Below are 23,219 nucleotides of genomic sequence, written 5' to 3'. Positions count from 1 at the left end.
GTCGAAATAAAGCCTTTAAAATCGAATCGAATCATTTACCTGCAGATGCATCGACTTACGTAGGGACACTTGGAACATATTCAGCTCATCTGTGAGATCCGCCCATGGTGTTTCGTGGGCAAATATGTGTGCATTGTTGCAGGGTGCTAAATATTTTCAGTTTTAAAAGTCAACATTGAAACCATAGCTAATAAAAACAAATGGAAATCAAAAGAAAGAGAGAGATCAGATATCAAATGTAATGTGGAGCCGTCATTCGATTCTTGTTGTGGTTAAGCCGGTGCATTTGCAGTTACTGTCGCCATTTGTAATGTATATACGATTACATGGATGCTGGGGCAGCTTGTGGTTTATGTCGTGTCTTTGAAGTGTGACTGAGGCTTAGGTCTTTGTCTCCCAGCCCCGTGGTTGTGACCGGGGTCTCCGGGGTTGCAGCGTGGTTGAGTTGCGGAGCAACATGCTAAGCATCATCTCCTGGCTGTTGCACAGATGGGTAGGCAAAGTGGCATTTGATCGTGTAAGGGCTTTGAGGATATCATCCCAGGGTTGTGCTATGATATATTTCCGCAGCCCTGCCGTTTCTTCCCTGTGGAGGATAGTGCTTTCCGCCCGTGCCCATACTTCTAGGGATTTAATCCAGCTAAGCACCACCGGGGGATCTCTGCGTTTCCATCTCTTAGTGATCAGTCTTTTTGCAGTAATGAGGCCTAGGTCGCGAAATCTAGAGCTTACTTTATTTGCTTTAGTACGTTTATAAAACCCCAGGATACAGACCTCCCATGTGTTAGGTACCTCAGTGTTAGTGCAGTTCGTGAGTGTCTCCGTTATTGCACGCCAGTAGGGCAGGAGCAGGGGGCAAGACCACAGCATGTGTAGGAAGTCAGCGCCTAGTAGCCAGCGTCGTGGGCAATCAGAGGTGTTGATGTTGAAATATTTATTTATCTTATCCAGGGAGAGATATGCTCTATGTAATACATACGTTTGTATAAGTTTAAATCATGAGTTGCGTGGTATGTGTGTGGGGCTGGCCAAGACGCGTTCCCATTCCTTGTCAGTCCAAGGACGGCCTCTATTGTAAGCCCAATGTGCTCCGAGTCCCTGTAGTGGTTTCGTTACATGGATGAGCAGGGCCTGTACTAGCCAGTGAATCACATGCGACCCTTCCCCCATTACATGCAGATACTACAATAGCTGATGTGTCGGCAGCTCATTCGTCAAGTCTTCCCACGCTTGCGTCAACGTCCGTGTGATGGTTGCATGAAAAAGAAACTGACCCATCGGTAAGCCACTGTCTGCCGCCAGAGTCGCAAAAGGGAGAAAAGCACCGTCCACGCACAGGTCACCTAACGTCTCCACTCCTGCCGCAGTCCAGGATGTCAGCTCTACGTCCGTCACCCAGTCTCTACCTCTGGGAGTCCCAATGAGTGGCAGTATTGGTGCATAGGGGACCATATCTTTTGTAAGTTGCAGGCTTCTCCGGTATCTATGGGCTAGGTCAATGTGCATCTGTGTAGGGCAGGGGAGTTTCGCTAGCGGGTGAACCAACCAACAAACTATAGATCTGTGCATGTGTCAATGATGATGACTCGGTCGCTGTGTCCGCCAGACTCTTGCCACTCAGCCATTTTGTAACCCATTGTAACTGCGCAGCTAGGTAATATAGTTCCAGATTAGGAACCGCCAAACCTCCATGCTCCGGTGGCGCATATCATTTTTTCAATGCTACACTGGGCCCCCCCGCACTCCAGATTAGGCATCGGATTAGTCCTTCCAGGCCCCGAGATAATCGTACCGGGACATACCCTGGAAGGTTAGCAAAGTAATACAGTAGCCGCGGCAGTACTATCATTTTGGTTAAAGTAATGTGACTCATCACATTGAGAGGTAGGTTTTTCCAGAACTGCATCTGCACCTTGACTGAGGAAATGGCGCGTACTAGGTTACCCTCCAATATGTCCGCGGGGGACCTATAGATGTAGATGCCTAAGTATCTGAATGTGGTCGGATACCAGGTAAGCGCAGTCCCATTAATAATTATATCAGTCTCATCCACATCTTCGTGGAAAGAGTGGGTGCCCGATTTAGCCCAGTTGACCTTAGGACCTGACACTACCTCAAATCTACAGAATAATGTGGATATGGCTGGTGGCACTGCGTGCAGGTCCCTTATGTACAACAACAGATCGTCCGCATAGAGAGACACTGTATGAAGCCCATCATTCAGAGGAACGCCCAAATCCACGCCGCTCTCTCAGAGGAGAGCTGCCAATGGCTCCATGGCAAGAGAAAAGAGCAACGGAGACAACGGGCACCCTTGCCGAGTTCCCCGCCGGACTCTGATTGTGTCAGAAATAAGCTTGCCCGTGCAAACCCGCACTGTGGGGCGTTGATACAGTAGTCACACCAGTTGCAAATATCCATCTCCCAGCTCAAACTTGCACAGGACCGCTGCAAGATAGGGCCACTCTAATGAGTCGAAGGCTTTTTCCAGATCCAGTACTAGACAGCCGGACCGTGGCCAGTCCCTCGTAGCATACTTCTGAATTCTAAATAGCCTGCGTATGTTTAGGGAGGTACTCCTGGTTGGGACAAACCCATTTTGGTCCGCATGCACCAGAGCCGGCGCAAACGGGGCTAATCGTTTGGCTAGGACGGAGGCAAGTATTTTGTAGTCTGTATTTAATAGAGCCAGTGGGCGATAGGAGCCCAGGAGTTCAGGGTCTCTGCCAGGCTTTAAGAGGGAGATCAGCATTGCCTCATTTTGCGTGGGTGTGAGTGTTGAGTCATCTAGCGCCACTGCATACACCCGCATTAACTCTGGTGTTAATATGTCCGTGTAAGCTTTATAAAATTCAACCGGTAGCCTGTCCGGACCTGGAGACTTGCCATTTGAAAGGGAGAAAATACTATCCCTTATTTCCTCTGGTAGCAAAGGAGCGTCCAGGTCCTTTTGTTGATGCGATGTTAGTTGTGGCAGCGTTAGGACGGAAAAAAATTCCCCTATGTCTGCGTCTGTAGCCAGTAAAGAAGACTTGTACATTGTGGAAGAGTATTCCACAAAAGCGTCATGGATGTCACGCTGTGTATGTACTGTAACGCCTTGCGTATTCCTTAAGGTCGTCACGGACGTAGTGACTACATCTTGCCAAGATAGCAGTTTGCCAGGCTTGTCCCCCATGTGGTGAGTGCGTGCCGAATGTGCTGCATAGTTCAAATGTCGGAGCCGGTCGAGCAATCTGGAGTGTTCACCTCTATCTCGCTCCAGTGACATGGCGTTGCCCTCTAATACTTCACCCTCTCTCAGTATGAAGTAGATTGCTATGTCTCCAGATGTCCTTCAGGCGCCAGTGTGTTGCCCAGCTGGTTAGCGCCTTCATGGCATTGTGTGTGCATGTGCCCAGAAGGCAAGGAATTGTAACAAGCAATAATCAATATAGCCACAATAGGTACTATATTATAGCCTATGTCCAGCCGGACAAGGCAGCTTTAATAAGCAAAAATGTTTTTACAGTGATGTAACAAGATGTAAGCAAAGCAATGGTGGGACACAAGCCTGTATCCTATGGCTTACATATCAAGAGGACATGAATTTGTGAAAAAACACACAGGCAATTGAAGCGATGTTTCTTATGAGAAGAATAGCAGATAGTGAAACATCCTAGTCACCTTCACGACATTTCATACACATAAGTAATCATAGTGTAAGGTGAACAACATAGTCGACGACGTTTCGATCCTTACTGGGGGGGTGTTAGGATCATCATCAGGACTGATTAATATGATTGCCTATAAAAATGCCTGAATATACAACAATTAACAAAAACCAACGTGGTACAATAAGGAGGGACAAAAAAGAGGAAGGGGAAAAAAATAATTAGGAAAAAACATAATAATAAGTTTGAAATAAAGTTACAACATAACAAGACAGTTTTTGTCAGAACACGGGTTAATTATGAACAAAATGGCTAAGTGAACTATCGGACACGGATCGATTTATAGTGGAACATGCTGCGTGGCAGGCCGTGTGAATAATGGGAGGTCGTGGTTGCCGCGAGTGTTAAGGCATATCGACTATGGAGAAGTGCGTGGTTGGTATCATGCGAAAACTGTAGGCGTGTCTAGGACTTAGGAACTGTAGATGTCGCAGGTGAGAAGAGCGGGTAAACTACCACGGAAAATGTGTCGGAGAGCTAGGCGTGATAGGCGGTTGACCAATTACCTCGTGCTGTCTTTGATAACAGCAAGGAAGATGTATCCGCTTAGTTGGGAAAGCTAAGCAGTCATTAGGACTCGGAATCGTTCTGGAATAAAAATAGGGAGGTCATACAAGCTCGAGGAGTGGATCGGAAGTGCAGTGTTTGAAGGGAAAGGGGAAAGCGGCTTACCTAGGTCCGCGATGGTAATAATAAATGCGGTAACCAAAATCTGTTGGAACAATAAGGTAAATTACTAAAAGTAATCACAGCGTGATTACGGGGGTGGGGAGCCGTCGGTTTGGAAATAAAGGACATACCTCGATTTGATGATGTAGTCACGTTCCGGGGGAGTCGGCAAGGCAACGTCTCGGACAGTGCCGGAAGAGTTGTGGTGGAAGAGTGCTCGCGCCGGTGTGATATGAGCGTGGCTGGATCAGGTGATCAGTCACATGTTCTAATGGTTGCTAATAGTAACGCAGTGCTCGCTGGTGATGAGAAACATGGCGAATTTGGGGCGCCATATTGGGTGAGTGAAAGACGGCGCGTGGTGAGGATAAAAACAAGGGTTGTAGAGCAGAGAAAGACATTTGAAGATGTGGTACATGGATTTAAAAGGTCATTACATTTATAAAACATGAAGAGCAGAATTGCAATGAGGAAAAAAATGTGCTAATGTTTCTCAAAGTCAGGTGGTAGTTTTGCAGTAGTTGTTTTGCGGACAGTTCCAATTGTACTATCATAGTAAGGAGGTCCAATCCTCTAAGCGGTTCAATCCACTATGGATGCTTCCCGTTTTCAGAATCCATTTTAGTTCTTCTTTATTCAAAAGCTGTGAAATGTCTGCACCTCTTGGAGGGATTTTGACAACAGTGACGACTGTCCAATGAATGTCATCCTCAGTATGACCAGCAGATTCAAAGTGTTCCACCAGCGGTGCGTTTGGTGTTTTACACCTCAGTCTGCTTCTGTGTTGGCAGATTCTGATCCGGATTTTCTGTGTCGTTTGTCCTATATAAATCATGTCACAGGGGCACAGAATTGCGTAAATTACATTGCTGGTGTTACAATTACTGAAATGATTATGGGGTTTCCGTATGTTACCAAACACAAACTCTTTACAGTCAGTAGTGAATACACATACAGAACAATTGCCACACTTGTTGTGTCCAGTAACTGCGGGTAAAGACCAATGTTCGAGGAGCGTGCCAGTGTTTCTAGTCTCAGGGAGTGCCGCTCTTATCAGATGGTCTTTGATATTTTTGTTTCTTTTGAAGGCAAAAAGAGGTCTTTCAAGATTTAGTATTCCAGCATTTAACACATTCCAGTGCTTAAGAATACTTTTGCGGACTTTGTTAGAAGATGGGGAAAATGTGGTGACACACACTAGGCGGTTTTCACTTCTCTTGGTTTTGGGTTCCAAGAGAGCATCCCTGGGACAGTACCATGCTCTTTTCAGGGCACTGCGAATTAGTTTTTTGGGGTAACCTCTTGATGTTAATTTCTCGCTAAGTGTTTTGGCTTCCCTGAAATAATCCTCCTTTAGGGTGCAGTTGCGTCTGATGCGTAAGTATTGTGAGTAGGGAAGAGAGTCTCTAAGGGCCCTTGGATGGCTGCTACTGTATTTTAGGAGAGTGTTGCGTTCGGTAGCTTTCCTGAAGAGGCTGGTGATCAGGTGTCCCTCATCATGTATTATGTTTAGATCACGGAATGGTATCGATGTTTTGTTGTATGTGAGTGTGAACTTGAGACCACCACAATTATTGTTAAGCCAGTGGAGGAAATTGAAAAGCATGGTTTGGGTATCATGCCAAATGAAAAAAATGTCGTCAATATAACGTTTCCATAATGTTATTGCAGATTGGAAGGGGTTCTGTTGGGTCAATATGCAATTCACCTCAAGGGCATTCATATAAAGGATAGCCAGATTTGGTGCGAAAACTGCTCCCATGGAAGTTCCCTTGGTTTGTTGGTAATAATGACCATCAAATAGAAAAAGGTTTCTAGTCAGACAGATCTCGAGGAGTTGTAAGATGAATATAGTGGGTACAGCATGTGGCCTGATACGGGTGTCTAAAGTAGTCTCAATGATGAGTAATGCGTGTCGTTGCGGAATGTTTGTGTAGAGAGACTCAACATCTAACGTGCAGAGTGTATCAATGGAGGGGTTGAACCTGTGGTTTTCTACCAGGGTAATCATCTGCATACTGTCTCTAACGTAATACGGGGTCGATGGAACGAACTCCTTGATGAAGTAGTCAACATAGAGACCCAATGGCTCTAGAATAGACCCGCAGCCTGAAACGATGGGCCGTCCAGGGGGGTTGGAACTATCCTTATGGATCTTTGGTAAAGTGTAGATGACTGGTATGCGTGGGGCCTTGGTATTCAGAAAATCATATTCATGCTTAGATAAGAAGCCTTGTTCCAGACCTGATTGGGTTGTCTGTTGAATCATCTGTTTAAGCTCATTGGTCGGGTTTGTTGGAAGTTTGGAATAGTGATCAGTATTAGCTAGCTGTCTCAATATTTCGTTTTTATAGGTGGTAGTGTCTTGTAATACTATGCCTCCGCCTTTATCTGCGGGTTTGATAACCACTAAGGCGTTGGACTTGAGAGTTTGAAGTGCTGTTTTCTCTTCTAGTGCAATGTTGTACGGAACGAACTGGTGTTTTGTAGCTAGTTTGGAGAGGTCTTTAAGTACCAATTTTTCAAAGCAGGTAACCTCAGATGGAACCATGCTGGCTGACGGGGAGAAAGTGGATGGGGGTCTCAATGGGGTGTTGGATGTTTTAGGTGGAAGAGGGTTCAACAGAAAAAAACTCTGTAGTCTGATCTTACGAAAAAATCTAAGCATTTCGGTTTGAAGGTCCAAAAAGTTAGTCCTGGTCGTGGGTACAAAGGAAAGACCCTTGCTAAGGATGGATAATTCAGATTCATTCAGTTGGAAATTTGTGAGGTTGAATATTGGCAACGAGAGGTTTGTTTGTGCCAGGTTGGTGGAGTCGCTGTAGTGTACCTCTGGAGGACAGTCTACCAACGGTAATAGTTGCGTCGGGTTTGGCGTTCTCCTGGCGGGTTTTGCCAATGGGCACGTTTCAACCCTCCTCTTCTCGGGGGTTCGTTTGGGCCTCGACCTAAAAAAGAGGGTGTCGATGGATTTGGGTTGTTAGATGCTCTGTTTGTGCTGCTTGTACCTTCGCCGGGATCCGAATTGTCGGATGACTCAACGGAGGTATCGGAGAAACCGACTAGGGTGTTACCTCTGTTAAATCAGCCCCAAGGACGGTTGTAACGTTGGTTGTTGTAGGATCTATTAGTATAGAAGTCCTTGTTGAGGGAAGGATAAGTGCGTTCAGTAGAATAGGATTTAATATCTTTTTTCACTTTGGTGGATTTTTTATTTTGTTCTATTCTAAAGAATTCATCCACTGTTTTTTGGATTTGTTCTAGCAATTTTTTACTGTCCGCTATAGTGTCGCTAGTGGTTAGTTGTTGTTCAATTTCAGTTATTTCTGCCAGAGTTTTATTAAGTTCCTCTGTCGCTATATCTATACCAAGGACTAACCAATGTCTCGAGCAGGTAGTACTGATGTAACTGAAATTATTGATATATTTCGGTATATCTGTGAAAATACCTGGTACGTTTCTGACTTGGAGGCCAGTGGGAATAATGTTAGCTTTCAGGTATTCCGTAAGCATCCGTATCATCAATTGTAACCTGACAGATTTTTTCTTAGTTTTTTCTAGTTGTTCTGATAAGGTGGAACTGATTTCTTGGGGAGCATTAGTGGAGTCAACAAAGAGGGAAGGACCTTCAAGGATTTTCTTAATGTATTCGTCCGTGTAGAGAGGTGCGTGATCTGACATGACAAGGAAACGGTGAGGAGAGAGGAGAGTCTGGATATTGTAGTCAAAGGGAAAGGAAAGTGACCCACTTTCAAGAGAAAAAGGTGGGGGTAAGAGCGTGAGCCCTTGCAATCCGGCGATTGCGCTTAACTAGTAACAAAGGGACAAGGGCACCCAAAGCAATTGGTCAGGGACCTTGGGAAGTTACGTATTATTAGAGACAGTGGTCCCTGAAAACAAGGAATTGTAACAAGCAATAATCAATATAGCCACAATAGGTACTATATTATAGCCTATGTCCAGCCGGACAAGGCAGCTTTAATAAGCAAAAATGTTTTTACAGTGATGTAACAAGATGTAAGCAAAGCAATGGTGGGACACAAGCCTGTATCCTATGGCTTACATATCAAGAGGACATGAATTTGTGAAAAAACACACAGGCAATTGAAGCGATGTTTCTTATGAGAAGAATAGCAGATAGTGAAACATCCTAGTCACCTTCACGACATTTCATACACATAAGTAATCATAGTGTAAGGTGAACAACATAGTCGACGACGTTTCGATCCTTACTGGGGGGGTGTTAGGATCATCATCAGGACTGATTAATATGATTGCCTATAAAAATGCCTGAATATACAACAATTAACAAAAACCAACGTGGTACAATAAGGAGGGACAAAAAAGAGGAAGGGGAAAAAAATAATTAGGAAAAAACATAATAATAAGTTTGAAATAAAGTTACAACATAACAAGACAGTTTTTGTCAGAACACGGGTTAATTATGAACAAAATGGCTAAGTGAACTATCGGACACGGATCGATTTATAGTGGAACATGCTGCGTGGCAGGCCGTGTGAATAATGGGAGGTCGTGGTTGCCGCGAGTGTTAAGGCATATCGACTATGGAGAAGTGCGTGGTTGGTATCATGCGAAAACTGTAGGCGTGTCTAGGACTTAGGAACTGTAGATGTCGCAGGTGAGAAGAGCGGGTAAACTACCACGTAAAATGTGTCGGAGAGCTAGGCGTGATAGGCGGTTGACCAATTACCTCGTGCTGTCTTTGATAACAGCAAGGAAGATGTATCCGCTTAGTTGGGAAAGCTAAGCAGTCATTAGGACTCGGAATCGTTCTGGAATAAAAATAGGGAGGTCATACAAGCTCGAGGAGTGGATCGGAAGTGCAGTGTCTGAAGGGAAAGGGGAAAGCGGCTTACCTAGGTCCGCGATGGTAATAATAAATGCGGTAACCAAAATCTGTTGGAACAATAAGGTAAATTACTAAAAGTAATCACAGCGTGATTACGGGGGTGGGGAGCCGTCGGTTTGGAAATAAAGGACATACCTCGATTTGATGATGTAGTCACGTTCCGGGGGAGTCGGCAAGGCAACGTCTCGGACAGTGCCGGAAGAGTTGTGGTGGAAGAGTGCTCGCGCCGGTGTGATATGAGCGTGGCTGGATCAGGTGATCAGTCACATGTTCTAATGGTTGCTAATAGTAACGCAGTGCTCGCTGGTGATGAGAAACATGGCGAATTTGGGGCGCCATATTGGGTGAGTGAAAGACGGCGCGTGGTGAGGATAAAAACAAGGGTTGTAGAGCAGAGAAAGACATTTGAAGATGTGGTACATGGATTTAAAAGGTCATTACATTTATAAAACATGAAGAGCAGAATTGCAATGAGGAAAAAAATGTGCTAATGTTTCTCAAAGTCAGGTGGTAGTTTTGCAGTAGTTGTTTTGCGGACAGTTCCAATTGTACTATCATAGTAAGGAGGTCCAATCCTCTAAGCGGTTCAATCCACTATGGATGCTTCCCGTTTTCAGAATCCATTTTAGTTCTTCTTTATTCAAAAGCTGTGAAATGTCTGCACCTCTTGGAGGGATTTTGACAACAGTGACGACTGTCCAATGAATGTCATCCTCAGTATGACCAGCAGATTCAAAGTGTTCCACCAGCGGTGCGTTTGGTGTTTTACACCTCAGTCTGCTTCTGTGTTGGCAGATTCTGATCCGGATTTTCTGTGTCGTTTGTCCTATATAAATCATGTCACAGGGGCACAGAATTGCGTAAATTACATTGCTGGTGTTACAATTACTGAAATGATTATGGGGTTTCCGTATGTTACCAAACACAAACTCTTTACAGTCAGTAGTGAATACACATACAGAACAATTGCCACACTTGTTGTGTCCAGTAACTGCGGGTAAAGACCAATGTTCGAGGAGCGTGCCAGTGTTTCTAGTCTCAGGGAGTGCCGCTCTTATCAGATGGTCTTTGATATTTTTGTTTCTTTTGAAGGCAAAAAGAGGTCTTTCAAGATTTAGTATTCCAGCATTTAACACATTCCAGTGCTTAAGAATACTTTTGCGGACTTTGTTAGAAGATGGGGAAAATGTGGTGACACACACTAGGCGGTTTTCACTTCTCTTGGTTTTGGGTTCCAAGAGAGCATCCCTGGGACAGTACCATGCTCTTTTCAGGGCACTGCGAATTAGTTTTTTGGGGTAACCTCTTGATGTTAATTTCTCGCTAAGTGTTTTGGCTTCCCTGAAATAATCCTCCTTTAGGGTGCAGTTGCGTCTGATGCGTAAGTATTGTGAGTAGGGAAGAGAGTCTCTAAGGGCCCTTGGATGGCTGCTACTGTATTTTAGGAGAGTGTTGCGTTCGGTAGCTTTCCTGAAGAGGCTGGTGATCAGGTGTCCCTCATCATGTATTATGTTTAGATCAAGGAATGGTATCGATGTTTTGTTGTATGTGAGTGTGAACTTGAGACCACCACAATTATTGTTAAGCCAGTGGAGGAAATTGAAAAGCATGGTTTGGGTATCATGCCAAATGAAAAAAATGTCGTCAATATAACGTTTCCATAATGTTATTGCAGATTGGAAGGGGTTCTGTTGGGTCAATATGCAATTCACCTCAAGGGCATTCATATAAAGGATAGCCAGATTTGGTGCGAAAACTGCTCCCATGGAAGTTCCCTTGGTTTGTTGGTAATAATGACCATCAAATAGAAAAAGGTTTCTAGTCAGACAGATCTCGAGGAGTTGTAAGATGAATATAGTGGGTACAGCATGTGGCCTGATACGGGTGTCTAAAGTAGTCTCAATGATGAGTAATGCGTGTCGTTGCGGAATGTTTGTGTAGAGAGACTCAACATCTAACGTGCAGAGTGTATCAATGGAGGGGTCAACAAGGACTTCTATACTAATAGATCCTACAACAACCAACGTTACAACCGTCCTTGGGGCAGATTTAACAGAGGTAACACCCTAGTCGGTTTCTCCGATACCTCCGTTGAGTCATCCGACAATTCGGATCCCGGCGAAGGTACAAGCAGCACAAACAGAGCATCTAACAACCCAAATCCATCGACACCCTCTTTTTTAGGTCGAGGCCCAAACGAACCCCCGAGAAGAGGAGGGTTGAAACGTGCCCATTGGCAAAACCCGCCAGGAGAACGCCAAACCCGACGCAACTATTACCGTTGGTAGACTGTCCTCCAGAGGTACACTACAGCGACTCCACCAACCTGGCACAAACAAACCTCTCGTTGCCAATATTCAACCTCACAAATTTCCAACTGAATGAATCTGAATTATCCATCCTTAGCAAGGGTCTTTCCTTTGTACCCACGACCAGGACTAACTTTTTGGACCTTCAAACCGAAATGCTTAGATTTTTTCGTAAGATCAGACTACAGAGTTTTTTTCTGTTGAACCCTCTTCCACCTAAAACATCCAACACCCCATTGAGACCCCCATCCACTTTCTCCCCGTCAGCCAGCATGGTTCCATCTGAGGTTACCTGCTTTGAAAAATTGGTACTTAAAGACCTCTCCCAACTAGCTACAAAACACCAGTTCGTTCCGTACAACATTGCACTAGAAGAGAAAACAGCACTTCAAACTCTCAAGTCCAACGCCTTAGTGGTTATCAAACCCGCAGATAAAGGCGGAGGCATAGTATTACAAGACACTACCACCTATAAAAACGAAATATTGAGACAGCTAGCTAATACTGATCACTATTCCAAACTTCCAACAAACCCGACCAATGAGCTTAAACAGATGATTCAACAGACAACCCAATCAGGTCTGGAACAAGGCTTCTTATCTAAGCATGAATATGATTTTCTGAATACCAAGGCCCCACGCATACCAGTCATCTACACTTTACCAAAGATCCATAAGGATAGTTCCAACCCCCCTGGACGGCCCATCGTTTCAGGCTGCGGGTCTATTCTAGAGCCATTGGGTCTCTATGTTGACTACTTCATCAAGGAGTTCGTTCCATCGACCCCGTATTACGTTAGAGACAGTATGCAGATGATTACCCTGGTAGAAAACCACAGGTTCAACCCCTCCATTGATACACTCTGCACGTTAGATGTTGAGTCTCTCTACACAAACATTCCGCAACGACACGCATTACTCATCATTGAGACTACTTTAGACACCCGTATCAGGCCACATGCTGTACCCACTATCTTCATCTTACAACTCCTCGAGATCTGTCTGACTAGAAACTTTTTTCTATTTGATGGTCATTATTACCAACAAACCAAGGGAACTTCCATGGGAGCAGTTTTCGCACCAAATCTGGCTATCCTTTATATGAATGCCCTTGAGGTGAATTGCATATTGACCCAACAGAACCCCTTCCAATCTGCAATAACATTATGGAAACGTTATATTGACGACATTTTTTTCATTTGGCATGATACCCAAACCATGCTTTTCAATTTCCTCCACTGGCTTAACAATAATTGTGGTGGTCTCAAGTTCACACTCACATACAACAAAACATCGATACCATTCCTTGATCTAAACATAATACATGATGAGGGACACCTGATCACCAGCCTCTTCAGGAAAGCTACCGAACGCAACACTCTCCTAAAATACAGTAGCAGCCATCCAAGGGCCCTTAAAGACTCTCTTCCCTACTCACAATACTTACGCATCAGACGCAACTGCACCCTAAAGGAGGATTATTTCAGGGAAGCCAAAACACTTAGCGAGAAATTAACATCAAGAGGTTACCCCAAAAAACTAATTCGCAGTGCCCTGAAAAGAGCATGGTACTGTCCCAGGGATGCTCTCTTGGAACCCAAAACCAAGAGAAGTGAAAACCGCCTAGTGTGTGTCACCACATTTTCCCCATCTTCTAACAAAGTCCGCAAAAGTATTCTTAAGCACTGGAATGTGTTAAATGCTGGAATACTAAATCTTGAAAGACCTCTTTTTGCCTTCAAAAGAAACAAAAATATCAAAGACCATCTGATAAGAGCGGCACTCCCTGAGACTAGAAACACTGGCACGCTCCTCGAACATTGGTCTTTACCCGCAGTTACTGGACACAACAAGTGTGGCAATTGTTCTGTATGTGTATTCACTACTGACTGTAAAGAGTTTGTGTTTGGTAACATACGGAAACCCCATAATCATTTCAGTAATTGTAACACCAGCAATGTAATTTACGCAATTCTGTGCCCCTGTGACATGATTTATATAGGACAAACGACACAGAAAATCCGGATCAGAATCTGCCAACACAGAAGCAGACTGAGGTGTAAAACACCAAACGCACCGCTGGTGGAACACTTTGAATCTGCTGGTCATACTGAGGATGACATTCATTGGACAGTCGTCACTGTTGTCAAAATCCCTCCAAGAGGTGCAGACATTTCACAGCTTTTGAATAAAGAAGAACTAAAATGGATTCTGAAAACGGGAAGCATCCATAGTGGATTGAACCGCTTAGAGGATTGGACCTCCTTACTATGATAGTACAATTGGAACTGTCCGCAAAACAACTACTGCAAAACTACCACCTGACTTTGAGAAACATTAGCACATTTTTTTCCTCATTGCAATTCTGCTCTTCATGTTTTATAAATGTAATGACCTTTTAAATCCATGTACCACATCTTCAAATGTCTTTCTCTGCTCTACAACCCTTGTTTTTATCCTCACCACGCGCCGTCTTTCACTCACCCAATATGGCGCCCCAAATTCGCCATGTTTCTCATCACCAGCGAGCACTGCGTTACTATTAGCAACCATTAGAACATGTGACTGATCACCTGATCCAGCCACGCTCATATCACACCGGCGCGAGCACTCTTCCACCACAACTCTTCCGGCACTGTCCGAGACGTTGCCTTGCCGACTCCCCCGGAACGTGACTACATCATCAAATCGAGGTATGTCCTTTATTTCCAAACCGACGGCTCCCCACCCCCGTAATCACGCTGTGATTACTTTTAGTAATTTACCTTATTGTTCCAACAGATTTTGGTTACCGCATTTATTATTACCATCGCGGACCTAGGTAAGCCGCTTTCCCCTTTCCCTTCAGACACTGCACTTCCGATCCACTCCTCGAGCTTGTATGACCTCCCTATTTTTATTCCAGAACGATTCCGAGTCCTAATGACTGCTTAGCTTTCCCAACTAAGCGGATACATCTTCCTTGCTGTTATCAAAGACAGCACGAGGTAATTGGTCAACCGCCTATCACGCCTAGCTCTCCGACACATTTTCCGTGGTAGTTTACCCGCTCTTCTCACCTGCGACATCTACAGTTCCTAAGTCCTAGACACGCCTACAGTTTTCGCATGATACCAACCACGCACTTCTCCATAGTCGATATGCCTTAACACTCGCGGCAACCACGACCTCCCATTATTCACACGGCCTGCCACGCAGCATGTTCCACTATAAATCGATCCGTGTCCGATAGTTCACTTAGCCATTTTGTTCATAATTAACCCGTGTTCTGACAAAAACTGTCTTGTTATGTTGTAACTTTATTTCAAACTTATTATTATGTTTTTTCCTAATTATTTTTTTCCCCTTCCTCTTTTTTGTCCCTCCTTATTGTACCACGTTGGTTTTTGTTAATTGTTGTATATTCAGGCATTTTTATAGGCAATCATATTAATCAGTCCTGATGATGATCCTAACACCCCCCCAGTAAGGATCGAAACGTCGTCGACTATGTTGTTCACCTTACACTATGATTACTTATGTGTATGAAATGTCGTGAAGGTGACTAGGATGTTTCACTATCTGCTATTCTTCTCATAAGAAACATCGCTTCAATTGCCTGTGTGTTTTTTCACAAATTCATGTCCTCTTGATATGTAAGCCATAGGATACAGGCTTGTGTCCCACCATTGCTTTGCTTACATCTTGTTACATCACTGTAAAAACATTTTTGCTTATTAAAGCTGCCTTGTCCGGCTGGACATAGGCTATAATATAGTACCTATTGTGGCTATATTGATTATTGCTTGTTACAATTCCTTGTTTTCAGGGACCACTGTCTCTAATAATACGTAACTTCCCAAGGTCCCTGACCAATTGCTTTGGGTGCCCTTGTCCCTTTGTTACTGTGCACAGAAGGGGCGGAAAGGAGCGTTCTTGTGATACGTCTAAGACGCAGTTGTAATCTCCCCCCAAGAACATGGGGATATCATGCCATGGTGCTAAAACTCGCGAAATAGTGTAAAAAAAGGCAACCTGTTCTGTGTTTGGGTCATATAATGATGCAATGACAACTTGTCGGCCATCCAATGTGCCTGTAACTACGACGTATCTACCCTCTGTGTCTATCAATGAATCCGTGATTTTGAATGGGACCCCTGGCCTCACCCACAAAAGCGTGCCTCGTGCAAAAGCCAAATACCCCGTTGCAAACAATTGGCCGCGGCGGTGCAGGCGCTGAACTTCCGGTGCGGCCAGATGTGTCTCCTGAAGGAGAGCTATTTGTATGTGATGTCGTTTAAGGTACGAATATATCTGATACCTACGTGATGGTGAGTTCATGCCCCTTACATTCCATGTACCAATTTTAAATGAAGTCCTGGCTCTTGTGATGTGCTGAAAGAAAATGTGTCCGCGGCAGCCCAACTAACACACATGTTGTTATCATCCCGGCAGTGTATGACATTCCCAGCATCCCGGCACTTGGCATATTACGCTGTATATACCAGCACATAAGAAATGATATCTCACAATAAAACCAAAACAATAACATAATTATGAAGAATTCCAAAAAGGGTGAAAATGCAACCAGCAGTCGTCCAAACTCTCATTAGAGACAACAGTCAAAACAATTAGGGGGTGTGTGCTGTGCGCTGCACACAAAGAACCGACAATGTGTGCGACCAGTATCTCAGAGGCTCCCCATCTTCAGGCAGAATATAGTGTGAAATAGGCAGTTTGTGTGCACCAGCGCAATATCACTCGCCAAGCGTACAATGTAGACTGGAACACATGGGTCCACAGCAAGGCGTGCAGTTGAGGCCCTCACTCCCTGTTTATACCTTTGTGTTTCCCTCATTCCTATGTTAATGTTCGTGATCTCTGCAGTGTCAACCGCACGCAGCTCTACGCTAACCAACTGCACACCCCCACATATATACCACAATACCTCTAGTGGCAGTCCAATCAAATGCAGGGTTCCGCAATGTTCATACGATTGTGTCAGCCGTCTGTGGGGTGACATCTGGTTGTTCATTTGATTCTTGTGTGTCCGGCAGGCGATATATTCGCTCGTCATTCCTTGATATGTCATGCTGGCTGGAGTTGGATGTGTCCTCGGTCACCAAAGAGCCGCTGATTTCCGCCACTGCCTGAATGGCGTCTCGTTGTCCGCTGACGATCAAGTCTGAGTGTGGTCCCACTGTTGGTGAAGGCGGCGTTCGTGTCCCCGCAGGCCTTCGCTCTCTCCGGCGGCGACGAAAGGGGCCTCCCAGCTTTGGTAAGGTCGTCGCTTGGCAGGATCTCGAGGACCCACAGCCGTGAAAGTGTCCAGCCAGTCCTCTGCTTCCTCCGGTGTGGTAAAGAAATGTGTTTTGTCATGTGCAACTACTCGCAGGCGCGCCGGGAAGAGCAGAGAGTATTTCAAGTCACTTTGCCGAAGTCGCTTCTTCACTGCCATAAAGGAGAGTCTCTGCCTCTGTACCTGGATGGTATAGTCCAGAAAAAACATGATTTTATGATTGTCTATGTGGACATCATGCAGTTTCCTGGTCTCCTGTAGGATTGAGTCCCTGTCCCGGTAGTTGAGAAGGCGAAGAAGCATTGGCCGCGGATTTGAGACCGTAGGGGGTGGCCTCGCTGGGACTCTGTGAGCACGTTCTATGACAAAGTGAGGGGAGAGTGTCCCTTCAGGCAGCAGGTCTCTGAGCCATTTTTCCATGTGAGAGGTAGGTTGTTCTCCCTCCCAGCATTCCGGCACACCCACTATGCGCACATTATTGCGCCGTGCGCACCCTTCAGCATCCTCGGCTCTCTCCTCCAGGAACTCCACACGATTCAGTACGTTTTGTACATGTTTCTGTCTGAGCCACCTGCGGCTTGACGTCGGCGAGTGTGTTTTCCAATACGGTGGTGCGATCCGCCAGCTTCCGGTGATCAGCATGTAAGTGGGTGAGATCAATGGCTACCTTGTCTATTTTGGATTCCAGGGAGGTGCGGGTCTGGTTGATGGTTTCTTCCCGCCTCTCCATTGCTGCGAGCACCGCGTCCAGTTTGTTCGCAGTCTGATCCGTGAGTCCCTGATTTGCCATCTTATCCGATTTAGACTTGTTCTGCGGCGGTGGGGCCGGTGTTCCTCCCGTTCCGGCTCGCGCTCGGGTGCCACCCGACATGAGTCGCTTAGTATGCACACCATTGCCGGTCTATGTGCAGTTTTAGGTCCAAGACGGTGTTCCCGGGACGCGGGCCCTGCAGCGCGGCCCGCACCTACACTGGTGGGTCGTGTTCGACAACCACGTCACAGCTCGGCGGCCCAGTGGCAGATCTCTCCTGCCACAAGCAGGCACCCCCACCACAGTATGGTCGTCGTCTCCACCATACGAGGCACCTGTAGAGGGCCGTCTAGTTGTGGCACTTCAGGAGCAGGGGTGTGTTAGCTGGCAGGGCAAAGCGGCAGCCAGAGGAACAGTGCACATCTCATGTCGGCCATAGGTGATGGTGGAGAGCGTGACAAAATCGCGTCCGATGTTATGGGTAGCACCGGCCCAGGGTAGCACTAATCCAGGGACCCACAGCTAGGGCAGGTGCTGTTTTGGCCCCGGCGCCGCCTCACAGCCTCCACTACTAAGCCGGCAGTCCCCCCTGGGCGGCAGATACTCATGCACACCGGCGGGTCTGTAACACTGTGAGCAATGTCCCAAATATCACATCAGGGGAACCAGATGTCTCAGGAATAGTCCGGCGGGTCACAGCAGTCAATCCCCCAGTGGGGCTCACCTCCGTTGGTCGTTCCGCAAGGGTAGCGGCAGCACCAGCGATCCGGGCAGCGTTGGCTCCGGCGATCCTCCTCTCCCTGCCACAGGAAAGGGCAGGCTGCAAGGAGGGGGGACAGACAGCTCAGCAGGGGTGCTACTGCCACACCGGCGCTTATCTATGATGGTTCAATGAGGTGGCGGCAGGATGGGCAGCCGCAGCACTCCTCTACGCAGATATGGGATCCGCGCCATCTGCCGCGGCCTTGTGAGCAGAGTCAAGCCACGGGCTCGCGTGGCCGGGCTCAGCCGCACGGGAGCCGCTTTCCGGGCGCCGCACTCAGGCAGAAGCCACAAATCAGGAGTCGGAGCCCGTGCAGGATGAAAACAGCAGCGGAGCCCCGGGCCGCTATCCGGAGAAGGCTGCGCCAGGTGAGTGCTTCCGCAGGCGACTACATTCGGAGAATAGGGCCTGTTTAGGGGAGCCTCCGACGGAGCTCTACCCGGACACGTCTGCCTCCATTGCAGTCACAGCTACGCCCCCACTTAATCTCTGTTATGTAAGTGTTCATTGTTGCGATCTGTGCTTCAATAATTTTGTGTGTTGGGAAACCTTGCTTTGTTGTCATTTGTGTTGAACCATTTTGTGTGTGTGTGTGTTTGTGTAAACCTTAAAGAACTGCTGCCACCTATGCAGGCTAAATTTTGTCCGTGCGGAGGAGGTGAAATGGGTGGTTCCGCAGCTGCTACCTGACTATGTGCGTGTTTGTGTTGACAATTCCTCTACACTACCAGTTTTAGGTGTGAATTAAGCTTGCACTGCTGCAATCAGTTCTCTCTGTTGAGAATGGGTAGTCAAGAAACTACTGCTCATGTTCTTTCTTTTTCTGGGTAAAAAGGAAGCTTGCACTGCTGCTGTACATTATTCCGCCTTCTAAGAAGTGCTTTTATTGCAATACTTGCAATACTGTTTTACACCTGAAAAGAGCTCATATACACATTTTGCACAGAAAGTAGTCTATTTTTGCTGCTTTGCTCCCGCACTGGTATTCCTAATATGCCTTACCTGCAAACATGCTGTTTTGCATATGAAAGTAATGCGTGCATACAGCATGTGTGCATTCAAGCATTAGCACAATGAAGCAAGTCCTATTGACTTTGCCAATACTTGTTGTAAAATGATGCTTTAAATCTTACAGGGGGGATATCTGATGAATGAACAGGAAAAAAGCTGTGTTTTTTCAGCAATGCCTGTCTTCTATGGTTAATCATGTTTTTGTGTTGTCCTCCTGAACCTCCCAAAGATTCATTCCTCAGTCTCCTGGGATGCTAGTCATTTGTATTGTATTTTATTGTACTTTTTATACAGTGTTTACTGCCCCTGAAGAGGCGTTGAAGCAGTTTCCAATGAGATCTTTGATATTTATTCCCCTTTTGGCCAGAGGCTGTGTTGAAGGATGTCAGGCACCCTAAATGCATGCACCTTGCCCGTATTACATATCATCTCCTGCAAATATATCCCATTGTTCTTAAAACTCCTACCCTTAACTCTTCTTTCCAAGTAAATGCTAAAGATCTTCCATTTTGTCTCAACAGAGTCCTGTGCATATCACATCGTCAAACGCATCTTCTCTGGGGGAGACCAGTCTTTTGTACTTTGCTCCAGATACGGGGTAAGAAATAGTTCATTGCTTGCATGTGTTGAAACTGTCCTACTGCACTCTCCTGTACCGGTCTAACAGATGATACAAGATAGTTTTTTTTGGTTTTTTTTGTGGTGTCCTGCAAGCCTTTTTTATTTTTTTTAAATTAAACTATCACACAATCGAGAGTAGCACAGGTAACTCATTATAGTGGCTCTTGTATTGGTAGTTCCAGGTGTAACTTCCTTAGAATTGTGGTATGCTAGGCCCACAGACTGCAGTATACAAATAATATTCCATGGGTAAGTACATGAAAAAAGAAGCCAGGGCATAGGCATGAACCCAACATGCCAAGGCCCATCTTCCTACAGTAATTTGCTTCCTGAGCACCAGTCTGTAATCTATTTCAAGAGAATGGGCCGTGGCTACTCAGACGAGAGAGTAGATGAGTGACTGTCTAGAGGAAAGAGGACTGAAACTTCCGTGTGCAACCTTTACTTCCTGGTACGTTCGGCCCCAGTCCTCACAGACCTGTATGACGCCCTCTCCAGATCTCATCTATAGTAGAAGTGAAACTCTCCCTACCAACAGTGGAGAGGATACACATCGGCCTTTGCTATTCTCCAGGCACAGTCTTAGTGTCTTTAAAGGAGGTCTACCTGTAGTACCCTCACAGGGAGTACTTGTCTCTCCATATTTTTTTATTTTATGGTTTTCAGTAAAAATACTATGAAGTAGACTGAAGAAAGTGGTCAAAAATGTTGTCTAATGAAAAATTGGATAAATAAAACAAAAAATGTTGTGCTAATTAGTACAAAGGTAAGTGTACTGAGCGCAGGAAGAAGGGGGGTCCTCCTATTTAAAGTATAGAGGAGCATTTACAGTGAGATGGAGAAAAGGACGCGGAACAAGTAAGGTGTTTTTAGGGTTCGAGGAAGGGAAACGTTAAGAGGCAGAAAGGGGTTTTAGGGTTCAGGAAAGGGTAGTTATGGGTTGGTGGAGTTCAGGAATCTGTAGCGTTAAAGTGTATTTAAAAGCATCAAAGCTCAAGGAAGATTAGTGTAGAGGCAATGTTAAGGGAATTCTTAGGGTTCAGGTAAAGCTATTGTTAAAGAGTAGTTAGTGTTTTTTAGAGTTCAAGGAAAAGTAGTAATAATTGGTAATAAGGGGTATTAAGTTTCAGATAAGGTTGCCTTTTAAAGGATAGTAAGGATTTTAGTGTCCAGGGAGGGTAACGTGAAGGGGTAATAAGATGTTTTGGGGTTTCACTGAATGGTAGCATTAGGGAATAGTAAGGGGCTGGATGAAGTTTAGGGAATAGTAGTGTTACAGGTTAGTTAGGGGCTTTTTTAAGGTTCAAGGCAGGGTAGCCTTAAGAGTTAGCCCCGGTTTTATAGGCTTCAGCGAAGAGTGTGCATGAAGGGGTAGTTCGAGGTTTTAAGGGTTCAGTGATTGGATGCGTTAAGGAGTACCAAGCGATTAGTAGGTTACCGTTAGATAAATTAAAGAATGCATGTATTAAATATTATTTCTAAAATTCCAGATTTCTGGAATTGTCATAGATAACTAACCACACAACAAAAAAAGATTTACAGTTACTTCTTAAATTTAATGATATTGACGTTTTAAAAGTCGACTTTAATTACATACAACCATTTTTGACTAGGAGCACTCAGTACCAGTTCCAACTGCTTAGTTCCGTTGATGTGGGCTTCCCAGTATGTTTCAGGTGTAATAAAGTCCCAAGGAAGATGGCGATTGGGCACCTACATGTCCATCCAAACTATTCCTTAGAGAGGACTGCATTTCTCTGGTTCAGGAAAACCCAGACAGTGTTAAGCTAGAGCATCTTTCTTTATATCTTCCACCACTCTTAGAGATATTCCCATGCTTCCTAGAATGAGTTGGATTTGTGTTTGTCTACTAGACTTCCTGCTCCAAGAAAAGACTACGCTTGGGCCCCAAAATGTATGTCCAGAGCAACTGCTTTGTGCAAAGGAGAATTGTACTTTACTGCATGACTTGTAGGGGGTACCAGCTTAGTTTCACTTCTTTAGATAGAGCAACACACTGCCTCTTTGCTGCATGATCTGTTACAGCATAATTTGAGTTTTTGAAGATAATTTTCATACTCTAGTTAAAAAGGACCCCTCAGAGATTTATAATGGAGGGTACAGAGAGCCAGCAGCGTAAAAAACAGAATGGTGCAGCAAGGGACAGAAAGGTTGATCAAAATCTGTCTTTTTTTATTTTTTTTGTGCTTTACAATTTGTTTCAAATCTTATCTTGTCTTGAAATTAAAGTTTTACAGGTAAACAGTTGAAGTTTCGCTTGCAAATGACTTAAATTTTACATAAGGCACAGGCAACGTGGTTTGCCAGATTACTCACTTAATAAAGTAATTTCTAATGATTGAATAGTTCTTACTTTTGAGGAACATTTTATCAATGCATATTCGTAATTTGCAATCACAAGCATGCCGTCATATCATATCATTTATTTACTATGTTCGGTTATGTTAATTTAATTTCTTAAGCGCAACGGTTACCCTAGGGTGTCCTGGCGCTGATCACTGCCTATCGGTTGCTGAGGTGTGTGGTGCCCTATGTGGTGAAAAGCCAAGTTTTCAGTCCCTTCATAAAAGTAATGAGCTCGGTGGTGTTTCTGAGATGAAATGGAAGTTCATTCCAGGCCCTTGAGGCCCCTGTGATGAAGCTTCTGCCATCCCAGCTGTCTTTTTTTAGCTAGGGGTATAATCACTCTTTTTGCTCCCATGGAGCAAAGGGCCCATATTGGAACGTACCATTAAAAACGTTGTTTCAAATGGTCTGGCCAGCTCCATGGAGAGCCTTAAAAACTGTGCACAGGGCTTTGAATTACATCCTTTGTTTGCCTGGGAGCCAATGTAACTGTTTTATTTCTTTTTTAACAGAGACAAACTTGGGTGTCCCAGTCAGCAATTTGGCTGCAGCATTTTGCCTGAGTCGGAGCCTATTTATGTGCTTCCTTTGGATATTTAGGTATAGACTATTGCAGTAGTCCAACCACGACAGGATAAGTGACGTAACCACTGTCCTGTGGCTGTCTGCCGGTAAGAATGACATTATCTTCCTTATCATTCTGAAAGATGAAAGCTGGCTGAGACAACCGCATTTACCTGGTCCCCAAAGGTAAGCTTGTTGTCAACTATGACCTCCAGATGCTCTGCTTTCTTGGTTGGTTCAGGAAGGGTCCCCAATTCTTCAGGCCACCAGTCTGGCCCCCAGAAATTGGCATTATTGCCAAAGA

General features: G+C 45.1%; 1 protein-coding gene across 5 annotated transcripts in view; it reads left to right on the top strand.

The window, feature by feature from the left end:
* The window catches only part of HERC3 (HECT and RLD domain containing E3 ubiquitin protein ligase 3), a 517,835-nt gene that overhangs the window by 261,228 nt on the left and 233,388 nt on the right, over positions 1–23,219 (top strand). For all 5 annotated transcript variants that reach the window (XM_085635502.1, XM_085635530.1, XM_085635520.1 and 2 more), the window contains one exon: positions 19,885–19,961. In XM_085635502.1, the coding sequence (XP_085491628.1) occupies positions 19,885–19,961 (77 nt within the window). The remainder of the gene's footprint in view (positions 1–19,884; positions 19,962–23,219) is intronic.

The sequence above is a fragment of the Triturus cristatus genome, chromosome 2_1, assembly GCF_964204655.1.
Source record: "Triturus cristatus chromosome 2_1, aTriCri1.1, whole genome shotgun sequence".
In the NCBI taxonomy this organism is placed as follows: Eukaryota; Metazoa; Chordata; class Amphibia; order Caudata; family Salamandridae; genus Triturus; species Triturus cristatus.
Note: the sequence above shows the minus strand (reverse complement) of the source record. Positions and strands in the feature narration are given on the sequence as shown.